The 20,848-nt window shown below is 25.3% G+C and overlaps 4 protein-coding genes across 9 annotated transcripts; 1 reads left to right on the top strand and 3 right to left on the bottom strand.

Moving 5' to 3' along the window:
• Positions 1-976: 976 nt before the first annotated feature.
• Positions 977-10,729, bottom strand: LOC107168729 (DNA excision repair protein ERCC-6-like). Of its 5 annotated transcripts, XM_089221583.1 has the most exons (18): positions 6,928-7,131; positions 6,716-6,850; positions 6,408-6,649; positions 6,142-6,320; positions 5,569-5,712; positions 5,323-5,488; positions 4,976-5,256; positions 4,606-4,763; positions 4,230-4,427; positions 3,866-4,147; positions 3,678-3,794; positions 3,489-3,599; positions 3,216-3,419; positions 2,973-3,143; positions 2,706-2,907; positions 2,382-2,627; positions 1,448-1,661; positions 977-1,321 (listed from the first exon to the last, which is right to left on the bottom strand). In XM_089221583.1, exons 1-18 carry the CDS (start codon positions 6,964-6,966, stop codon positions 1,045-1,047), a joined length of 3,366 nt encoding a protein of 1,121 aa, XP_089077709.1. In that variant the 5' UTR covers positions 6,967-7,131; the 3' UTR covers positions 977-1,044. The 5 variants fall into 5 exon arrangements, with proteins under 5 accessions (XP_089077709.1, XP_089077708.1, XP_089077707.1 ...); XM_089221582.1 differs by lacking the exon at positions 6,928-7,131 and adding an exon at positions 10,521-10,729 and having other exon boundaries at positions 2,382-2,907; XM_089221581.1 differs by having other exon boundaries at positions 2,382-2,907; positions 7,085-7,224.
• LOC107168732 (Sarcolemma associated protein) lies at positions 7,931-10,525 on the bottom strand. Its single transcript, XM_015518236.2, has one exon. The coding sequence runs from the start codon at positions 10,443-10,445 to the stop codon at positions 8,346-8,348; it is 2,100 nt and encodes a 699-aa protein (XP_015373722.2). The 5' UTR covers positions 10,446-10,525; the 3' UTR covers positions 7,931-8,345.
• Positions 10,730-10,950: 221 nt separating the features above from the next.
• On the top strand, positions 10,951-16,521 carry LOC107168736 (protein KRTCAP2 homolog). The gene is made up of 5 exons (XM_015518244.2): positions 10,951-11,340; positions 11,469-11,623; positions 12,276-12,339; positions 15,336-15,402; positions 16,285-16,521. The coding sequence occupies exons 1-5, from the start codon at positions 11,337-11,339 to the stop codon at positions 16,397-16,399; spliced, it is 405 nt and encodes a 134-aa protein (XP_015373730.1). The 5' UTR covers positions 10,951-11,336; the 3' UTR covers positions 16,400-16,521.
• On the bottom strand, positions 15,955-19,705 carry LOC107168735 (BLOC-1-related complex subunit 8 homolog). 2 transcript variants are annotated; one of them, XM_015518243.2, is made up of 5 exons: positions 19,317-19,685; positions 19,052-19,229; positions 18,860-18,967; positions 18,548-18,648; positions 15,955-18,427 (listed from the first exon to the last, which is right to left on the bottom strand). In XM_015518243.2, the coding sequence occupies exons 1-4, from the start codon at positions 19,363-19,365 to the stop codon at positions 18,585-18,587; spliced, it is 399 nt and encodes a 132-aa protein (XP_015373729.1). In that variant the 5' UTR covers positions 19,366-19,685; the 3' UTR covers positions 15,955-18,427; positions 18,548-18,584. The 2 variants fall into 2 exon arrangements, with proteins under 2 accessions (XP_015373729.1, XP_015373728.1); XM_015518242.2 differs by lacking the exon at positions 18,548-18,648 and having other exon boundaries at positions 19,317-19,705.
• Between the last annotated feature and the right edge of the window lie 1,143 nt (positions 19,706-20,848).

The following is a 20,848-nucleotide window of genomic DNA, read 5'->3' as shown; positions in this document are numbered from 1 at the left end:
TTATTATGGTAGCTTAAAGGTGTAATCGGCGATCGATTATATAGTATGAACACTGTATTATTTCTGTTTGACATGAGACTTGTTCAGCCATTAAGTAATATAGTTGAATGAGAACTGACCTTACTCGACTTAAATTGAGTAATTGAGTACATCACTCTTTAATTATTTTAAATTTGTATTTAATTATTTAATTTTCCTATTTTTCTATTGACTATTAGTTATTTATTTACACATACTAATTAATTAGCGAATATAAGTCAATAATAGAACCCTGCAATTTCAGTGTATTCATCCCTTTCAAGTTAGGTTAGGTATTCACGAGATCTCAAACATTTTCAAGTAAATGAATTTTAAATTAAACTCGACTTGAAAAAATTAATGCTTGTTTCAACATATAAAAAATAACAATACCCATCCATTTTTATAAAATATAGTTAATATTATTTGACATGAGTTAAGAAAAAACTAAAACTTGTTTTATTTCATACATATGTATAATTAGGTATAATTTTAACTTACATTACATTTTTTATTAAACGCTTAAAAATGTAATATAAAAATAACAATATAATTATAACAGGTTGCATAAAAAATTGATTAATTTAATAGATCAATCATGGGCTACTACATCAATACATCATGCGTAAAAAACCATTACTATTAGCTCACGTCTACATTAATTCAATAAAATAAGTTAAGTGATTGTTCATGCAGCCCAGAAATATCTTAAATTATGAATAAATATTAAAAGTACCAAAATTATTTAATAAACTCAATTGACATAATTGCAAATATTGCAAGGTACAATATAACTATTCATATTATTTAATAATCAAATATATCATAAATGATATAATATCACTAATTTTAGTTCCTAAATATTGTTTTATATATTATTATACATTGAATAAAATAATTATCCAAGAACAAATTTTGAAGGCATAAGAGGTAATTGAAATAAATATATAAAGAACAGTTAAAAATAATTTTTGTAGGTATACTTGAATTGTAAAACAAATATAATTTGTACTTAATTTAAATGGTTTAACAATATTTTGGTTTCAAAGTCCATATACCAGTTTTATCAACGCACCGGCTGAATGTGCAAACTTCACTTAACAATGACTTAAAGAGTGGGGTATCTTCAGGTGAGTATTTATTCCTAAATTGGTCTACTATTTGATCAGTTTTTACACTTTGATTGTTCTCTAACAAATATTCTCTAATACTGTTTAACATCTGCATTTCACGTTGAGTGGCCTCCACAAATCCATTACGCTTTTTCATTAAAGAAAGTATTGATGGACTACTTGATTCTTTACTAAAATTAAGCAAACGAAAAACAATAATTATTAATAACTACGTAGGTAAATAATAATAGGTAATGCAAAATGATCTATGGATCAATGGAAATATTTTGAAAAAATAAACACCATAGTCCGCTTACTTAGTTTCCATATTGTTAAATAACTTAGGTCTAACTGTTCCTTGATTACCAGTCCAGTTTAATCTACCAGATCCTGACTCCCAGCACTGAGCACGGGATGCTTCTAGATCTTCGATTGCCTTTTTAGCTAATTTTTGAGCTTCATTTTCAATTATAACATAATCAGATTTTGATGATTCCATAATTTTATCATGTCTCATCACTGCTTTCACACCTTTATTAAAGAAATATTATATTATATTACTTATTTTCTAGAAACAGTAGAACCTTGATTATCCAAACAAATTGGAACCACATCTAGTTCGGATATTGGAAATATAAAATTAAAAAAATTTATTATTATGTATTAATTAATTATTATTTTTATGATTAAATATTAATTATTATTATTAATATTTTATTAGAATTACATACATTAGATTTTTAGAAATATATTACATTATTAGGAATCATCAAACAACATTTCCATTGCTTTGTGTATTTAATTAAAATTATTAAAAGTTGCATAAAATGTTATAAATTGAAATAGAGAAAATTATTTGAAAAATACCGGTAATGTAAAAATATCTATATATTAACATTGTTTTTATATTAATATTATACTTAATAATTATTGATAAAAATTATATATTATTATATAATTATATAAATTTTTTTGTAGTTAAAAAAAAAGTTAGTAAAAAAAGGAATCAACCTATTTTAAATTTGGTCGAAAATTGAATCAGCCAAAAATGGAAGGGTAAAGTTTTGGTCAAAAACAGACTCTCTCCTAATAATAAGCCAAAAGTAAAAGTTATGATAAGTTCAATAAGCCGGTTGGCTAGCTGGCTGACCCGCTGGAAAGGAGTTTTCACATTCGGATAATAGAGGGTTCATATAATCGAGGTTCTACTGTAAGTGAATTTGTTATACATAATTATTTAACAAAATCTACCTGATTTGTTGAATAACTTTTCAAGAACGTAATCATCTTGTTTTTTGGATGTGAGATCGTCAACATATTCTTCTTGGTAAACATCACATTTTACTAAATGTGGTATTTTAGATTTTTTGTGTTTGGAATTTAAATATTTACATTTTGTTCTTTTAGAGGAAGGGTTTGGTGCTTCAATCATTTCAAATGATATATTTTTTATTGCACTTTTGCTGCAAGATGGAATATTTGAACTCTCATTATTTGCTAAAGTAAAATGTTTATCATTATTTTTAAAGGTTTGAGTATCATTTTGAGATGGGTTAATAATATCAGCTTCAGTACACTGTTCATTATTAGTACACATTTCTGGTGATGTTATTTGTTGATTTATAACTGGTTTTGAACTTTTACCAATCATTTTACTAAGTTCTCGAGCCTTTTGTTTCATAGCTTCAATTTTATCATCCGAAAATGAACAGGTTGAAGATGTTTTTTTAGATTTCTTTCTTTCATGCCGAGCTGAAATCATTTTTTTTAAATTGATCTAGAAAAAGAAAATTGTCTATAAAATATAGCCAAGAAATATTAACTAATTCATAATTTAATTACTTCCGAGCCAGTTCCGGCAAATAAATCTGTTGTTTCTACCATACCATTATCGTCTACATCTTGAAGAGTGAAAAGTTCATATAAATAATTTGATTTGAAAAAACGCCGTTGTTTAGGATCCACTAAAACTTTATTGCTTAAAAACTGTTTGAAAATCTGACGATGATAGATCTAAAATATAAAATAATATAGTAATCATTTTTAAAAATTTTTTAAATTTTTTTTTGTTAAAAAAATATATACCTTTTCTTCAATAGTTCCTGCAGTAAGTAATCTATATATAGTTACTGAATTTGTTTGTCCAATTCTCCATGCTCTTTCTCTAGCTTGTAAATCTGTGGCTGGATTCCAATCTGGATCAAATATAATCACGCGGTCAGCTCCAATAAGGTTAATGCCTAATCCTCCAACTTTTGTAGTCAAAATCATAATAAATATTGATGGGTCCTAAAAAAATAAAAATTTAATATATCATTTATTTTATAGACGAAAAAATATTTGAAAAAACTTTGTTACATTATTGAATTTGTTTATTATAGGTTGACGAGAACCAATGGATGTTGCACCTTCTAGTTTCAAATATGAGTAATTTTTTTCAATAATAAATTTTTGAAAAATGTTAAGCATCTTAAAATAAACAAATATAATTAAATCAATGCAAATTTAAGTAATGCCTAATTTTGTTATGAACATATTGTCTATTACTTTTACACTTTGAGTAAAGAGCAGTACCCGATGGCTTTGTTTTTTCCACATTTTTAATAAAGCTTCAACTACAATCATTTTACCTGATTTTTTCCAATAGCCAAAAGCACCAGTTTCCTACAAATAATAAAAATTAATAAAAAAAAAAAATCAATACTATGCATTATGATAAATGTATATATATTTACAAGATTTGTCTGGAAAAGATCAGGATGGTTGCAGATTGTCCTTAATCGAGATATACCAACAAAGACTTTACAACTTCCATTCATTATCTCTGATATTATATTTGAATGTTCAAGATATCCTCGGTACATTGTTTTCTGTTCTTCAGTCAAACGACAAAACAGTACTTGCTCATTTTTTTCTGGTAAAGATATGTGTGATTGAATATCGGCTTTCATGCGTCTTAAAAGATATGGAGTTATTGTGTCTTTAAGAATTGTAGCACATTTATAAGCTGTAGTTATCTAATTCATATGCAATGATTTAATTGATTAATCAAAAAATATATTAATAATGTATTTAATTCATTAAACATAAAAAATATACTTGTAGTTCAGTAGCATTTGCATAACCTCCGTGAGTAATTGGTACAGCAAAGCTTTTAATAAACGCAGGTAAAGTCCCTAGTTTGCTAGGGAAAATAAAATCAAACAGAGACCATAGTTCCTTCAAATGGTTTTGAATGGGTGAACCAGATATAATAATTCTATGACTAGATTTTAATTGTTTTGCGGCTACTGTTATCTATAAAATGTTATTTTATTTTAAGTATATTATACTTAGTATATTAAGTATATTAAACAGTGGGTATTTAATAACAAGCAGATAACTACACTGTTTCTTTGCAGAAAATATTATATAAATATGATAGAAAGTTCAACAATTTAAATTAATAGAAATAAGTAAGAATAAATTTACTTACTTTAGAATCAGGATTTCTAATTTTATGTCCTTCGTCTAAAATAACATAGTGCCAATTATTTTTTAACAAATTATTGATATGTTGGAGCAAACCATTATATGTGGTTATTAAGACTCCTTTATTAGACCATACTCCTTTAATTAAGTCCCCAGGTTTGCCTAAAACCAAAATTATTAAGTGTAAAAATAAATAATGATTAGTTATTACAAACAAGTAACAAGTATTAAAAAATAATATTTCAGTGTTAAAAATTAAGTTCTTATATTTCAATACCTATAAATCAAATTATTAAATGGGCTTAGACTAATTTATTAATATTTAGCAAGGATTCATGTGTATGTATTTAGTCATTTAATTGAAAACTACTTACCTTTATAAGCTCCAGTTTCATGTAAAATAACAACACGAATGGGTGGACACCATTTATGAAATTCGTCAACCCACTGATGCATTAAAGTTGCTGGACAAACAATTAAACTAGGGCCTAAGCCACGTATACCAGTTATTTTATCTTTTAAGCGACTCCAATACAGAGCACCAAAAAACACAATCATTTGTATAGTTTTGCCTAATCCCATTTCATCTCCTAATATACCACCAGAACCTTGTTGATGTAATTCCCATAACCATTTTATGCCAATTTTTTGGTATCTAATAATAACAACAATATTGTATTCATAAATTATAAGTCATCATGTTATGCTGGTCTATATTTACTTGTATAATTTTTCCCAAATTTCTTTTGGAACTTTAAAATAATCTCCATCAATAGCATGAAATACATCTTCATTATCAGTGGCTATTTCAGAATGATTTTTTTCATACTCTCTCAATCGATACTCATAGTTTTCCTCTATTCCATCATCAGATAATTTGTACTGACCTTGAAAAAATTTGGGTATGTTATAGTTTATGTTCTGAATACAAAATTAAAACCAAATAGAGATTATTCTAATTAATTACTTGAACAACGTCTAGGTTCAAAATATTCATCATCAGAATCATCATTATAATCTTCATCTGAATATTGATAACATATTTTTTTGTGACTATTTGATTGTTTTTTTCTTTTGGCTTTAATTTTAACAGGGATAGATGATTCATTATCTTAAATTGAATAAATATTAAACATTATGTAGGTATAACCAATAATAGACAACCAAAAAGTCCAAGTTATAAAAAGTCTGATACATATAAATATAATTAGGTAAAAGGAAAAATATGATGTGGTGCACAATCGAACGAACCAAATGGTATTATTATAAATTAAAACTATAATTGTAAATGATTAACCTGACAAAATAAATCATAATAATACATTATGTATATTGTTTTTAATGTTTTAGTATGAATAATAATTTCAATTTTTTTATATAGGTAAAAACAATAAATTAATGTAAAATAAAAGTTATTTTAAATATTGTTAAATACACTAGACTTTTTAGGGTTAGGAATTTTTATGCTTCAAACTTTTTTACAGGAATTTGGCAATGGTATATTTTAATATAATACTATAGACTATAGATTTTTAATTACCAGAATCCGTGGATGGAAAATATTCACTCCCTGATTCTTTTGACTTTTCATTTAGTTCTTTTTTTTCTGTGTTTATTTCCAATTCTTTTTTTGTACCAGATGTTTTAATTTTAGATTTATGAATCATTTTTGAAAATTTAGATTGAGATACCAAATATTTTTCTAACATATCTTCAGAGCTGAAAGTTGTCAGATCCAAATACATTTTTAACAATATTTCAAATTTTATAGGAACTCCAATGATCTACATTACAACAATAATATACCTTTTGGACTTTTTTTGTGACACATCTGTTGAACCAAATGGTGTCATTTCTCCTGTTCTAATTTTACGTTCATATTCAGTTTCTTCAATTCCTAAAACTCCTAAAGTCATTGCAGGAACCTCACCAGTGTTTAAAACAGTTTTACTATCCAATACATCATTTGTAACTTGTTGTAAAACTTCTTGTTCAAAATGATTCACATCATATACAGTTAAACCCGTTAAGTCTTGCAATTCTACAGGCTACAAAAAATATACATACATTTGCATATTATTTATAATTTAATTTGTACATGTATAAGTAAATACTTGATTAGTTCTAGGAATAGCTTCAATTTTGTTCCTGTCAATGTTCATTACACTACTATTAACAGAACCTCTTTCTACATCCATGACTTCTAAATTATTAATAGTTAACTGATCCAATGAGTCCATCATTAAAGACTGAAAAATAAAAATGTTGTTTGGTGATTTAATACATATTTTTTTTTGCTCACTTTACTAAACAAGTTCTTATATACCATCATCAGGGAATCAAACCACACCTGATGAAATTGCATATAGATATTAAAGAACACCTCCACCAAATTGTACACAAATATTTTTCATATATTAAATGTTGTATGTTATCCTTGGTTTGATATCCTGACAATTGATTATATCATTTCTAATGATTACCTTCTATTGAAAGGACATTCCGTTTCAAAAATGATTGTTGATATATTATAAAGTTTATAAAAGAATCAAATATTTAAAAATAAAAAGAACAATATAGGTAATGATTTAATAATCGTGTTATTTTTTTGTTTAAAAATTACAACAATAATAATTAATGACTACAATGATTTATGTTTATAATAATTCAATAACATACAACATTAGCTATAACATATAGATTTTTTACAGTATTAATTGGAATTCGATGGTTCAGTCAACGAGTACATAATTTCCATTAAATACAAAACTTATTTAAGAAGAAAAAAAAATGTATCAATATAAATTTATTATGAGAATAAGTATTGAGAAAATTTGAATAGCACTCCTGTCATCAAAATAAACCAGCATTTTTGAGAATAGAATTCGTACATACACTAAATTGTCTCATAACACATTTTACTTTATACAATACGCATACTTATAAAACAATCCTGAATAATTAAAAATGTTTTGTTACTAACAGAAATTATTATTAATATTGTAGTAATTTAATGCATAACAGTATTTGATGGTTATATTAATGAAATAACTTTAAAAATTCTTTGATTTAAACTATTACAGATCTTAAATTATAAAACTCGTTTGATTAAAAATAATAAATATAATTTAGTATCATAATAATAGGATGTATAGTTGATAGATCAATTTTGCATAAGAGAAAAACAAATACAACGAAAAGCTGAGAAAATAAAAACAAAATGTTAAACGATTAATGTAAAAAATAAAAAATAAATTTTAATACTTTCATAGAGCATTGAAAATGTTAGGATATTAATTGATGTCTTATGAAAAAACTAAAAATCATAATTGTAAAAATATATATATTTTATTCTTTAAGTTAAAGTAAAAAAAAAAACATGTATAATTTCAAAAAATATATTATTATTATATGGATGGAATCACATATTAAATAATCAGTTTATAATAAATATAAATAATACATAACTACTAATGGCAAATATAACAGAAAGCTGGTGGATAAATTTAATTAGTTTAAAAGATATTTGATCCAGCTTTACAGTTTGAGAAAATCGTGTTATTGTTTTTGGCTAAGATCTATTTAATTTACTTGGACTATTTTATAATTTAATATAAATTTATGTCTATGACAGGTAGTCTATAGAATTCAATTTTTTCATAAACAATAATACCTGAGCTCAAAAACATTTATCAATTCTAAAACTAATAACAATACAATAATAAATAATATTGTTAATTGCACTTATTCAGCTGTTCCTGTTAAATAGGACAAATAAGAATGAAATCTAATTACTAAGACTAAAAATAATACTATTGATGGTAACGCAAAAAATAAGTGGAAATTTGGAGTTTGTTCTAACTCTTTGCATCTCAATGTGATTTGCTCTAATTCATATTTCAGATTGTTTTTTTCTGTTAAACATAAATCATATTCATTACGAATTCGTTCTAATTCATTTTGATCAAATACTGAATCTTCTTTAATGTCTACTGTATCAGAGCTGATTTCTTGAATCAAGACTTCGTTTTTAATATCATTATTCTGTACTTGGGATGTATTATTTAAACTCTCTGTTTGTGTTACTTTTAATTCATCCAAATTATGGTCAATACTTTTTAAGTTAGTAAAAGAGCAAAGATTTTTATGTAGTATATCTGGCACATCATGTATATTATTAGAGTCAATACTTGATACCTGGCATAAATATTCTGATATCAACAATAGTACAATATCTTTACAAGAGATCTCTTTCTTTAGATGTTTTATAGTTGATTCTTGGTCATCCAAATTAGTTATACAGTCCAGCAGTACATCTTTTGCTTCAGATAGTTTAAATTCAATGACATCGGATTTCTGTTTATAAAAATCTGTTTGAATCTCAATGTCTTTAGATAAAACTTCAATATTTTTTAAGCTATCATCATTCAATATAATCATTTTTAATTGATCGGAATCTGTATTATCAGTTTCATTAACATTTTTAATCTTGGTACAGTTCACTAACAGTTCATGATTAAGATCAAGTTCTGTCTGCAACTGGCATACTTGATTTTCTAAGTCAGCTTTTTGTTTAATGTGTTTTTGCATTTGACTTTGTAGGGAATTCATTTGATTTAAATAAGTCTGACGGTCTTGTAATATATGAACAATATAAGACATTATATCATTAAAGTATTTATTAAGAGAAATATCTTCAGTAAGCTCATGTTCATTTTGTAAGGTCAGAAGAAGTACATTGCGTGTGTTGATCTCATAATTCATTTTAGCTATTTCCGCTTGTAACCTTTCAATTTCTTCACATTTATTATGAAAGTTCATTTCTATTTCATTTTTTGATTCTTGTAATGTTTTTAATTCGGTTTCATGCAATTCTTTTGATGCATCAAATTCTTTTATACTGTTTTCATGATTAGCAACTTCTGTATTTAGCTTAGAACACACTTCTTTGATTTCATTTTGTGCATCATTTAGATGTTTCATCAGGGCACTTTGTTCAGATATGGAATGTTTCAATAGATTCTCTAGTTCTTGACATTTCTGCATCAGTTTCAATTTTTCTTCCATTTCTTTTTTTAAACAATCTTTAGCCATTCCTTGGTATGAATATTTGTATTGTTTTAAATCACATATTTCCTGTTTCATTTCATCTTCTCCATGATCTTTTTTGTAGTACTGCAGTTGATTTTCTAAAAATTCAATTTTGGATAGTAAACGATCTTCAGCAACAAGGGCTTTCCAACTATTATCTGTTTCTCCTAATATGTTGGATAACAATCTTTCTAAGTTGAACAATTTGTTTTCTAAATTTGCTTCCCTGTGCATTGCATCTCGTATATATGCATCTATGGTATATAAATCTTGAGTAGATACATCACTAATGAAATTTTCAACAGGATTAGATTTAGCCTCTGTACCATCAGCATGATATAGTTTTAAGACAGCTGTAATACAGCCGTGAGATATGTTTTTAGAGTTTTCGATCACATCAACACCAAATTGGACTACATCTCCACTAAAAACTTCTTGTGGTTTAGACTCTTCGCCGCTTTTACTGAGTCTGTGGTTGTTAACAAATGTGCCGTTACTACTTTTTGTGTCTTGTAAAAAAAATTTCCCATTTTCGTGCCATAGCAGGGCGTGGTTTCTCGACAAGACTTTACAATCAAAAATCCCATTGTGCGGACTTACTTTGGCTTTGGCCAACAGACGTCCAATCTTGACTGGTTGATCAAGGGCGAGTGTACGCTCTTCAAACGGATGCGAGTTGGCACAATACTGAAGGATTGCTTTGCAAACAGAACTGGTTACCGTTATTGTGTCGTAATTCATAATTTCAATCATTAGGGTTGGTTAATGTACATTTTTGATTTTTTAAACCTAAATGATTGTTACTATAAATATATAGTCTTAAGTTACCTTATCTTAGTATTAGTTAGTATTTTCGATTCGAAAAGAATTTTAGAGTATACTTAACACGAATACTACAAAATGATAATGGAAACATACAGAATATTTGCCACAATAACAATTAATAGAGACAAGAGAAAAAAGAATAACTAGAAGAGCCAAGAAATGATTAATAGAACAACAATTATGCGAAATATCATATTGGTATAATAAACTATATCGATGGAATTTGTCTTTTGATAACGCAATTATAGTAATAATATTAATGTGTCAACATATTATAATTTTCTTGTATATTTATATATATAATATATACAGCACAAAAACATAATGAGGAATTTCGCAGTGTAACCAACGTAAAAAATAATATTATTATTATTATCATAATTCATACTTCATTTGTTTAACAATAATGATTCAATAATTGTTTGATGGTTATCACGAATTTGATTTCTGAAGACTGGAATTTTATATTTGGAATTTTGGAATTAGTTTTTACTCATTTACTGTGTTGTACTGTTGTCAGTTTAGTAAGTTTAGTTGTTTAGTGCCATTGACTTTCGATGCCACGACTGGCGATTGCCGAAGAGGGCATTATTTTAATATTCTTAATATCAATATATTGCCCAGAAATGTATATCGTACACGACTCTTATTAATGTTTCGATAAAAAAAAAGAGAGAAATTAAAAAAAAAAATTGGCTTCTTCATTTATTTTTTGTTAAGACACGGTTTCTTTGAGTTGAGTTGAATTGTTGTTAATAACTGTTGTTCTCATTAAGTACTTCAAACTTGAAAAAAAAGAACACTATTCCGGTGACAATTATGGGTAAATCTGATTTTATTTAGACATGGTTGAATATATACATTAATCAAGACAATCATCAGGCACTTTTGTCTACCCCTCAATAAACAATGCAGTGTTTGAGTGTTCAATTCTTGTTTTTTTATTTTCAGCTGTTTCCACGGGCATGTCATTTCTTATATCAACATTACTAGCATTGTCACTGTTCTCAGTCATGCAGCTCAACAGCAAATGGTTGACGTCTAGTTCAGTGTTGGTCATAGGTACTGGTTTTCTTGGCTCAGTGTTGTTTACACTGTCCTTAACTGTATCCTTTATTGTTTTTAGTTAGTTTATAATATTTATATTCATAGTTAATAGTTATTCAACAAGTCATTTCAAATAGGTTTTTACTATTTTAGGGAAATATACTTATTTCAGATAATTAAATAAAATTTTCCAATTACCTACACAATCTATTACTCATTTAAAATGTTTGTTATTTTTCTCTTCTATTTTGGACTAAAAGTTAATAATAGTAAATAAATAATACATTCCTATCAACAATTTATTAATTTTTTTTAAAGTAAATAATAAAAAACCTGCCGTACTTGGTTTAAAGTGAACTAATTGAACAACTCACCTTATAAATAACTACAAATAATAATGTTTCATGATAGTGTTATGAATAATTGCTATACCAACACATTTGGAAATTAATTAATAAATAAGTTTATAAGTAGATTTTGTCTGAGATAAACAAATATCTTTGAGCTTATGAAAAGAAAATATATATTTTTTTTTTGCTTTCAAATATAAAATAAAATAATGAAAATAATGCAATCATTACAACATACCTCTAATTTTACTATTTTAAAGATTGTTTATAAATAATAAAGTAATGAATACTTTGTATGTATTATAACTTTTTATGTAGGTAACAGGTTGTTATTCTTTTTCCTTTACTATGTGATTTCTAGGCTGTAAGCAATCTAATGACATTACTATTGGGAGAAGGATATCAAGCTAGTTTATTTCCAGAAAGTAAGTAGAATAAATAAATTAAACAGTAATTAGCCTTAAGGCTGTTAAATTTTATTTAGATTATGTATTCTTCTATGATTTTAAGTCAAATATATGTGTCGCAGAATAATGCGAAAGCAGTTCCCTCAGCGTCGTCGGTTCAAAACAGAAAAAAAAAGTCAAATATATACAGGGTGTCCAGCGAGGTTACCCATTGCGATATCTCACGAAATAATGGAGATATGAAAATTCTGGTTTTATAATAAATTATAAATATAAATGTAATAAATTCACAGGGATAAGAACTACAATTATTTCATTTTAAAATTTATTTTAATGTTTTAGTAAAAAATGTACAAAGTATATTTTTATATTAATTATTTCCAAAAAAATTAAAGATAGCCATTTTGTAGTGTTTATTTTTCTGAAAATATTGATGTTTCAAAATTTTATTTCCATTAATTTCCTGATTTTTAAAATTTTTTCTAGTTTAGATGAAATAAAATATGATTATAAATATATACAATATACAATATATAAATATAACTATTAGGAACACAGAGAGTATTCAGCCAGCGGTATGGGAATGCGCGCGGCACGGTGGGTCATATGTTTGATAACATTATGGTGTTAAATAATTCACAATTTTTCTCGTAACTAAATAAAATATTAAAAATCAGGAAATGAATGAAAATAAAATTTTGAAACATCAATATTTTCAGAAAATTAAACTCTACAAAATAAATGAATAAATAAATAATTAAATATAAAAATATATTTTTTTAACTTTTTTACCAAAACATTAAAATAAATTAAAGTATGAAACAATTGTAGTTCTTATCCCTGTGAGTTTTATTACTAAACCAGAATTTCGATATCACCATTATTTTGAGAGATATCGCAATGGGTAAATCCTCACAGGACACCCTGTATACTTATATTTTTTTAAATCATTACTGATAGATATTAATTAGGGCTCGAATATTTATGCACTTTAACTACTGTAATATGCATGTATTTGTGCACTATAAAATTACAAAATATAAGCTAAAAATTATAAAATATGCATTATTAGCCTATAAAAACATCAAAATGTGCTCAAAAAAATTTATTATAGTTTATCATACATAAATATTTTATTTTTATTAACTAGTAGTTTTATTTATTATTATTTTTAATACATTTTAGATTCTGAGCGTAGCAAGAAATGTATTGATTTTACAATGATGTATTGATGTGTGTTTTTCTTTTTTTTTGTTTATGTCATCACGTTTTGAGGCATTAAAATCGACAAAATCGATTTTGGTTTTTGATGTAATTTTAAAACAAATAACCATGCATAATAGATACATGAAATTTTCACCGAAAGTTTATATAAGTATATTCTATCCACCGTGCAATTTTCAAAAAATTTTGACTTGAGTTGAACTATTTAAAGGCATATACAATTTTCGATCCTTATCAATTATTTTTAAATTAATATTGATAACAATTTATTTGTTGGGTAGAAAAGCTTGAAAATTGAATACAAGGCTTCTAACATATTGTTACAATAGCAGTTGAAAAATAAAAGAAATATTTAGTCACAAATTTTTTTTATAAGCATTCAAAGTTTGAATTTTGACAAAATACATAAAAATCAAGAAAAATAATAAATTATTTTAAGCTATAAATTCATAAAAAAATTTCATAATTTTCATAATAAGATTTGAAAATTTACTACAAGATTGACAACCTTTATCATGAAATAAATATCCACCAGAAAGTCAAATTAAGTTTTTACGAGTGTTTGAAATTTAAATTTTTACAACATGATTTTCACTAGATTTCTCATTTAGCGATATTCTTATTTTGGTGTAACCTAACTCTAAAACAAATGTCTGTAGATACTTGGAATTTTAACTGAATGTTTATAATATAGGCATTTTTTATATTTGATTAGATTTTCAAAATATTTTGATTAGTTTTGAACTGTATACTGACATTTTAATTTTTCAACTTTTTTTGTTTTTTTTTCTATTTATGTCAATACAATTTTAGTGGATGGGTCTAAAAGCTTTAAAATTTAATATAAAGCTTCCAACATATTGTTTCAATAGTAGTTGAAAAATATTTAAAATACATAGTCACGATTTTTTTTTTATAAGCATTTAAAGTTCAAATTTTGACTAAATATGTAAAAATTACGGCAATGTTTAAATTATCTTAAATAGCAATTCATAAAAATTTTCCTTTTATATCTAAGACTTGAAAATTTTTAATAATCTATAATATATCCTAGACAGATAAACCGTTTCCGCTCAGAATCGTTTTTAGTATACAATGATATAATATCATTGGATTCAAATTTAATTCCAACCATTACAGTAATCCACTTGTAACCTACTGTACAGCAGAACGATATCCACTTTCCCGCTTCTTTTAAATTAACATTAATATTTATTGCATATTAATGTTACACTTTGCTAGTATGCTATTATGGTTTTTTTTTATTTGATCAAATTTGTAACTACATCCGTTATCAGTAAGTAAATTGTCACCAAATTCCATATGCAATATTATAAGTATAATTATATAAGTACCTTAACCCCAAACCAACACGATAATACACATTTATATTTCATGTCAATGCGTAGTAGATTGTAGTTACCACCTATACAATTTATAATATATACAAATTGTGGAATTAATTATATAGTTGATTAATTAAAATTTTTTTTTAAATATATTGATATCTGAAAATTTATTTTTAAAATCCCAAATTATACAATTTAAATACAAAACCATTAAATATGCAAAATAAAAATATTATTATTTGATTCAGTAAACATGAATTAAATGTATATACAGGTTAGCATTAAATTGGATAAATAGAAGAAAAAAATCCAATTTTATAAATATTCAATACTATAGCAGATATTTCTATGGAACTATGCTTTAAGTGACTTCTTTAAATATTAGTTAATAACCAATGGGTTTTTATTTATAATTAAAACATTTGTCGTTTTTCTTTTCAGTTATATTGTCATTATTGTTCACTTTTTTCACATGTGTCTCTATCCACAGAGTATGTGCTACAACTGGGTAAATATTATAATTTATTTACATCTATTAATATTTTTTATAAATTTAATTACAAAGGCGAGCTAGGGTATTAAATTTCAGTTCCTTAAACATTTAAACATATTTACCTACTTGTTTCTTCTTGAATTTATTTATAATAATTAATTAAGTTTAACAGTAAAATAGGGAAAAATTAAATGGAAAGTTTTTAATAATTACAAAATTAAAAATAGAAAATTATGAATCTAATATAGAGTTAGCTTACATATTCAAATGAAACAATGTGATGTTGATAATTATAATTAGCATTTACTTAATAAAGTTGTTAGAAGAAACAGAAGGGGACTTATGAAATTTAGCTTTATCGAATGAATATTTAAAAAATAATTCAAAATTGTATACTTCTTAAAATAGTTGTTATTTGAACTCATATTTTTAAACAAAAATTAACATAGTGAAATTTTAAATAAAAAATTGCTAAGACTAATAAAAATCAATTAGCTTAACACAAGATCTTTTTTTGTTTTTAGTTAATGATATCAACATTTAAAACTATAAATAAAAATATAAGCATTTATTGATACATACTTAATGATTTTTATTAAAATAAAAAATATATGTTTGTATAATATTTAAAAATTTTTTTCATAATATAATAGAATTATAATCATTATTATTTTATACTCATGATATAATAATTTGTTTATTTTAAACATTCACTGGGAGCCTATATGGGAACCTAACTCAACCGGTGACTACTTCACTTTTACCCTTGGGAATGTACTTAAGCTACCAAAAATGTATTTCTCATTTTCCTGCTAGTTAATATCCCAGACTTCAAGACTTGAATTGTAATAACTAATGATAATAAAAAATTAATTTTATTTTATTTACATTTTTCAGTCTGCTATTTTCTTTATTCGCCCTTTACAATATTTATAATGTTTCTCAAAAGACATACAATTCCAGTTCATTGCTCAAACAGCCCATTGTACAGAACAAAAAGAAGAAACATTAAATACAAATGTGTTTGTAACTTGTTCATAATGTACTGAACAATTGATTTTTTATACCTATTTATTTTTCATTGTCATTCCTTGAATTAAAAAGATTAATATAAATTATTTGTATTAAAAGTAAGTTTCAACTGATTTCTTTATTTTACAATATTATTTTTAATTATATTTATTCTACACCAAGCGAATATTTTAAATATTATTACAGATGTGGTTCCAATGTATGTAGTAGTAGTTTGGTAAAATATGTTAATAAACATAGGTTGTATTTGTATTAATACATTATTATATTATTACCTAGTTAGTTGTTATTGTACATAGAAACCAGAGTGAAAAAAATTACATATTAAAATATTATATTATTATACATAAGACACGTCATAAATTAAGTGTTAGGAATTTAATGGCCATACATAACCTTACAAAGAATATAAATTGGTTAAATAGTAACAGCAATAATTATTAGAATAATATGTAAAATAATTTATGGATAAGATAACATAGCATTTATAAATAATAATTGAAATTTCCCCGGAAAACATGGACCAAACTTTTTCTGCCGATTGCTATTATTATTTAATAGTTTATCATATAAACACACAATATTTATATAGATGAACAATTTACATGTAAAAATGTTTTTTTTCTGATTTCAGCCCCTTAACATTTAAATTAAAAAAAAAATCCTCTTATTTTAAAGTGAAAGTGTTAAAGGAACCACTATTTCAAATTTCAAGTTCGTGCATTGAGTATTTTTTGAGATACAGCAATGATTGTATCTGTGGCATTTGGATGTTATGTAATAGGTATAATATGATAATATACTTATATCTTAGTCTGTACTTTTGACTGCATTATCAATTATCATAAAAAAAAATCTTCATATTTAATTAAAAAATTATTATATTATTTTAACGAAATAAAATATTCTGTCCTAGCATTTTTAAGAAAATAATTTAAAGGAGTGCTTTCAAAAGATAAAAAAATTTAAGAGGAGCTCTGTCTTCCCTTAGTTTGAGTACTGACCATAACACAATCTATAAATTCAATTTTTATTCAAACATGCAAGGTACCTTGAATTCTACTGAATTATATAAGACTTAGTGCTGCTTTCACCAAATACTTTAAACGTCAATTACGCTTAATCGACTGATAACAGTTATTTAACCGGCCAAATTTGGCCGATTAAACTCCGGTTTACTTTAATCGTAGTTTAAAGTAGTGGTGAAACTGGCCCTTAAAGAGTCTCAGTCTAGTTAATGTTAAGTATACTGGCAATAAAGTTAGTAAATGGATAAATTAATGGTTAATATTTGATAAAACAAATATATTGTAGTATTATTTTAAATAAAAAATATGTTTTAATCATTATTATGTGCTCATTTTTAAAAATTAGTAATCAGTATAAAATAATAGAAACTAGATTATTTAGTTTTTATTATTAACTTTATCATATTAGATACTAATATAACTATGACAGCAAGCTTAACAAATTATTATAATATATAAGATAAAAACAAATATTTTGTGTAACAAAGCTAATTTATAAAATAAACATAATTTTTATGATGAATTCAATTCAATAAATTTATATTATACCATACGTTATAGATTGTTGTATAATGTTTAGTATGATTAGAACTCAAAAGCTTTCATACAAAGCTTTTGAACATTTTCAGTAAAATAAATGTATACAAATAGGTATTGTGCAATATAATAATTAAGGATCCACCAACAACTATTTTGTATCACACAATTAGCACTTTTACAGTAATTTCATTTTATCCCGATGTATGGTACTATAGTACATTATCTATCAATAAATTACTGAAAAGTATCTCAAATGTATGCTTTACAGTCTTGTACTCTTTTAATTATTTTAATATATATTAGAATGCCGTGCACTGTTCACCATAGATTCCACTTTGTTTGCTGTGTCTCTGATAGCTTCTGGTAATTCAGGTAGGTCTAGTGTGGTAGTCAAGTGTGCAGATAGCCGTTTATACATGGAATCTTTTTTAGATTTCCCACTAAAAATTTTTAATAAATATATATGATTGTTTTAATACAGAACAACATCTTATAGTAAGATAACATTAACAATAAGCTCAAAGTTTAATATTGACATCCAACTAGAATAAATGTCTTACCATATAGATCTACAGTAAACACACGCTAAGTAAACAATCATACTGGTACGTTAATATTAAGCTTGGATGATGCATCATTGACTATTTGTGAAGTTTTCAATCTATATAATGTAATATAAATATAAAAAACATGCCTTGATGTCTAAACAATAATCATGATATAAAAAAATTATATATAATAAACATGGTATAAGCATGCATTGAATGTTGTACTTGAAAGTACCTATAACTATAAGTAAACACTTTGAAGAAGTACCTAGTATCTACTTGACAATCTAAAATATAAATATTTAGAACTGATATATGACTCACCGCCTAGTATGCTCATACTTGATTTGTTGACTAAGAAAAAGAGCATTTTTAAGTTGTTCTTGAATATTATTCAATGGTTCTTCGCAGTTCTTAATTGAATTAATAGCTCTAATTTATGACATTAATCCATAATATGAGTCATTAAAATGTATTTATTAACACGCAGTCTAAAAACAAAACATGTATTATTACCCTATTGCATATTCCACATCATAATAGTGCCCTTGTAACTCTTTGTGAAGTTTTTGAACTTGTACTTGTTTTTCTATCATAGGCGGTACAGATTTCCGTACATGTTCTTGAAGTCGATAAAATGCCAGGGATGGTTCGTTTGCAACAAAATGAAGATTTTCTGACAAAATTCCTGTGGCTTATTTTGGAACATAACAAATATAAAATTACTCGTACCTATTGTAAATAATAAAATTTGAATATTGCAAACATAATATAAACATACCACGTCTTGATTTAGTTTGTAAGTCTGGGTCATGCATTTCTGTCATCATAAAAATATATAATTCGGTTTTCAAAATCAAATTTGACAGTTTATTATAATTATGTATTTTTATACGATGGTATAAAAAATCTTTGGATAGTAAAATAACGAAATTATGATTACGTAAAAACAAATAATGAATCGAATAGTATTGTATTGTTTTAATATTTTTGACAGTCAAAGTGGATAATTTTAAGTTACAAATAAAAAAAATTAGAATTGATTAATTAAAAAAAAAAATTTGGTGAACACTTCAGTTTAATAATTTTTTAAGAGTTCCATTGGTAAATGACACTCTCACAATTCCTAATGTTATTTGAAAAAAGTGGGGACATGGCCTTGAACTCCAGGGCACTGCCATTTTGTTATTTTTGAGAACCAGCTGATGGCTCATATCATATATTTCAATAATTGATAGTTGATACATGATATCACAGAAATTATAAAAAAAATTATAATTACTAATAATAATTAAAATTAAAATAATTATTGAACGTGTAATGCAAAACAGTTGTTATTTCATACTTGTTGTTAGATAGCCGCAACTCGCAAGCACTTTAAGTTAGGTTATAAGATTAAAAAGTAAACAAACCGTTTATTGTAAAAAAAATCGTTTATAACAACACTTCTAAACCACCAGGTAATCATTTACAACTTCAACACTAAACCACCAGAGATCGACCACCAAGTAGAGTGTCGCTTCTCGCTTGAACTCGCTTCTATACTGGTATTACTTATTTTGTAGTTATATGTATGGTGACCAGATATAAAAATTTAAAAAAAGTATATTTTAAAACTTAGCTTCTCCTCTGTCATAATTGCCAATGCATATACCCATTTTGCCCATATCATAGACAATAGGTCATATCCTACAAAAATTGTATTTTTTTTTAATTATTATTATTCCCTGGGTAGGTACTAAAAAAACTAATTATTTCAAATTATTATGTCAACTCATTAGATGTGTGTCTTTATGATAACAATTCTATGAAATTTAAGTAAACTTAAACTAAAGTACCTAACTACAAATATTTTAGTTATTTTTTAAAGGTAAAATACCAAGTGTAAAATTTGAATAAATTAATACAAAACTTTATTAAAATGTAGATTACAATTTCATATACTATTTTTAATGACAATAGGACTTGCTTCAAAAAATAGTATTTCTGGTCACTATATTGTTTATGTAAAAACTATTATAAATAATTCTTATTATCATTATTTTTAAACATTTTGATTTCAGTTAATACATCAGCTCTACACAATTTTTGTTGCAATTTATATGGACTATTGACTTGTTAATTATTATTTCAGTCATTATGGTTAATATTTTGATAATACAATCCAGTAGGACTATAATAACATAGCTAGTTGCTCTATAGTCAATGTCATTTTAGAAAATCTATAGCATACTAAAATTCTTCATAATGATATTCTAAGATTATTTGTATTCACTAAAAATATCCAGATGATTTGGATGATAAATATTAAAA

This window comes from Diuraphis noxia, unplaced genomic scaffold (genome assembly GCF_037042655.1).
Source record: "Diuraphis noxia isolate RWA-SAM2 unplaced genomic scaffold, SU_Dnox_SAM2 contig0002, whole genome shotgun sequence".
Taxonomy (NCBI): Eukaryota; Metazoa; Arthropoda; class Insecta; order Hemiptera; family Aphididae; genus Diuraphis; species Diuraphis noxia.
The sequence above is the reverse complement of the archived record's forward strand: the minus strand, read 5'-3'. Positions and strand labels throughout refer to the sequence as shown.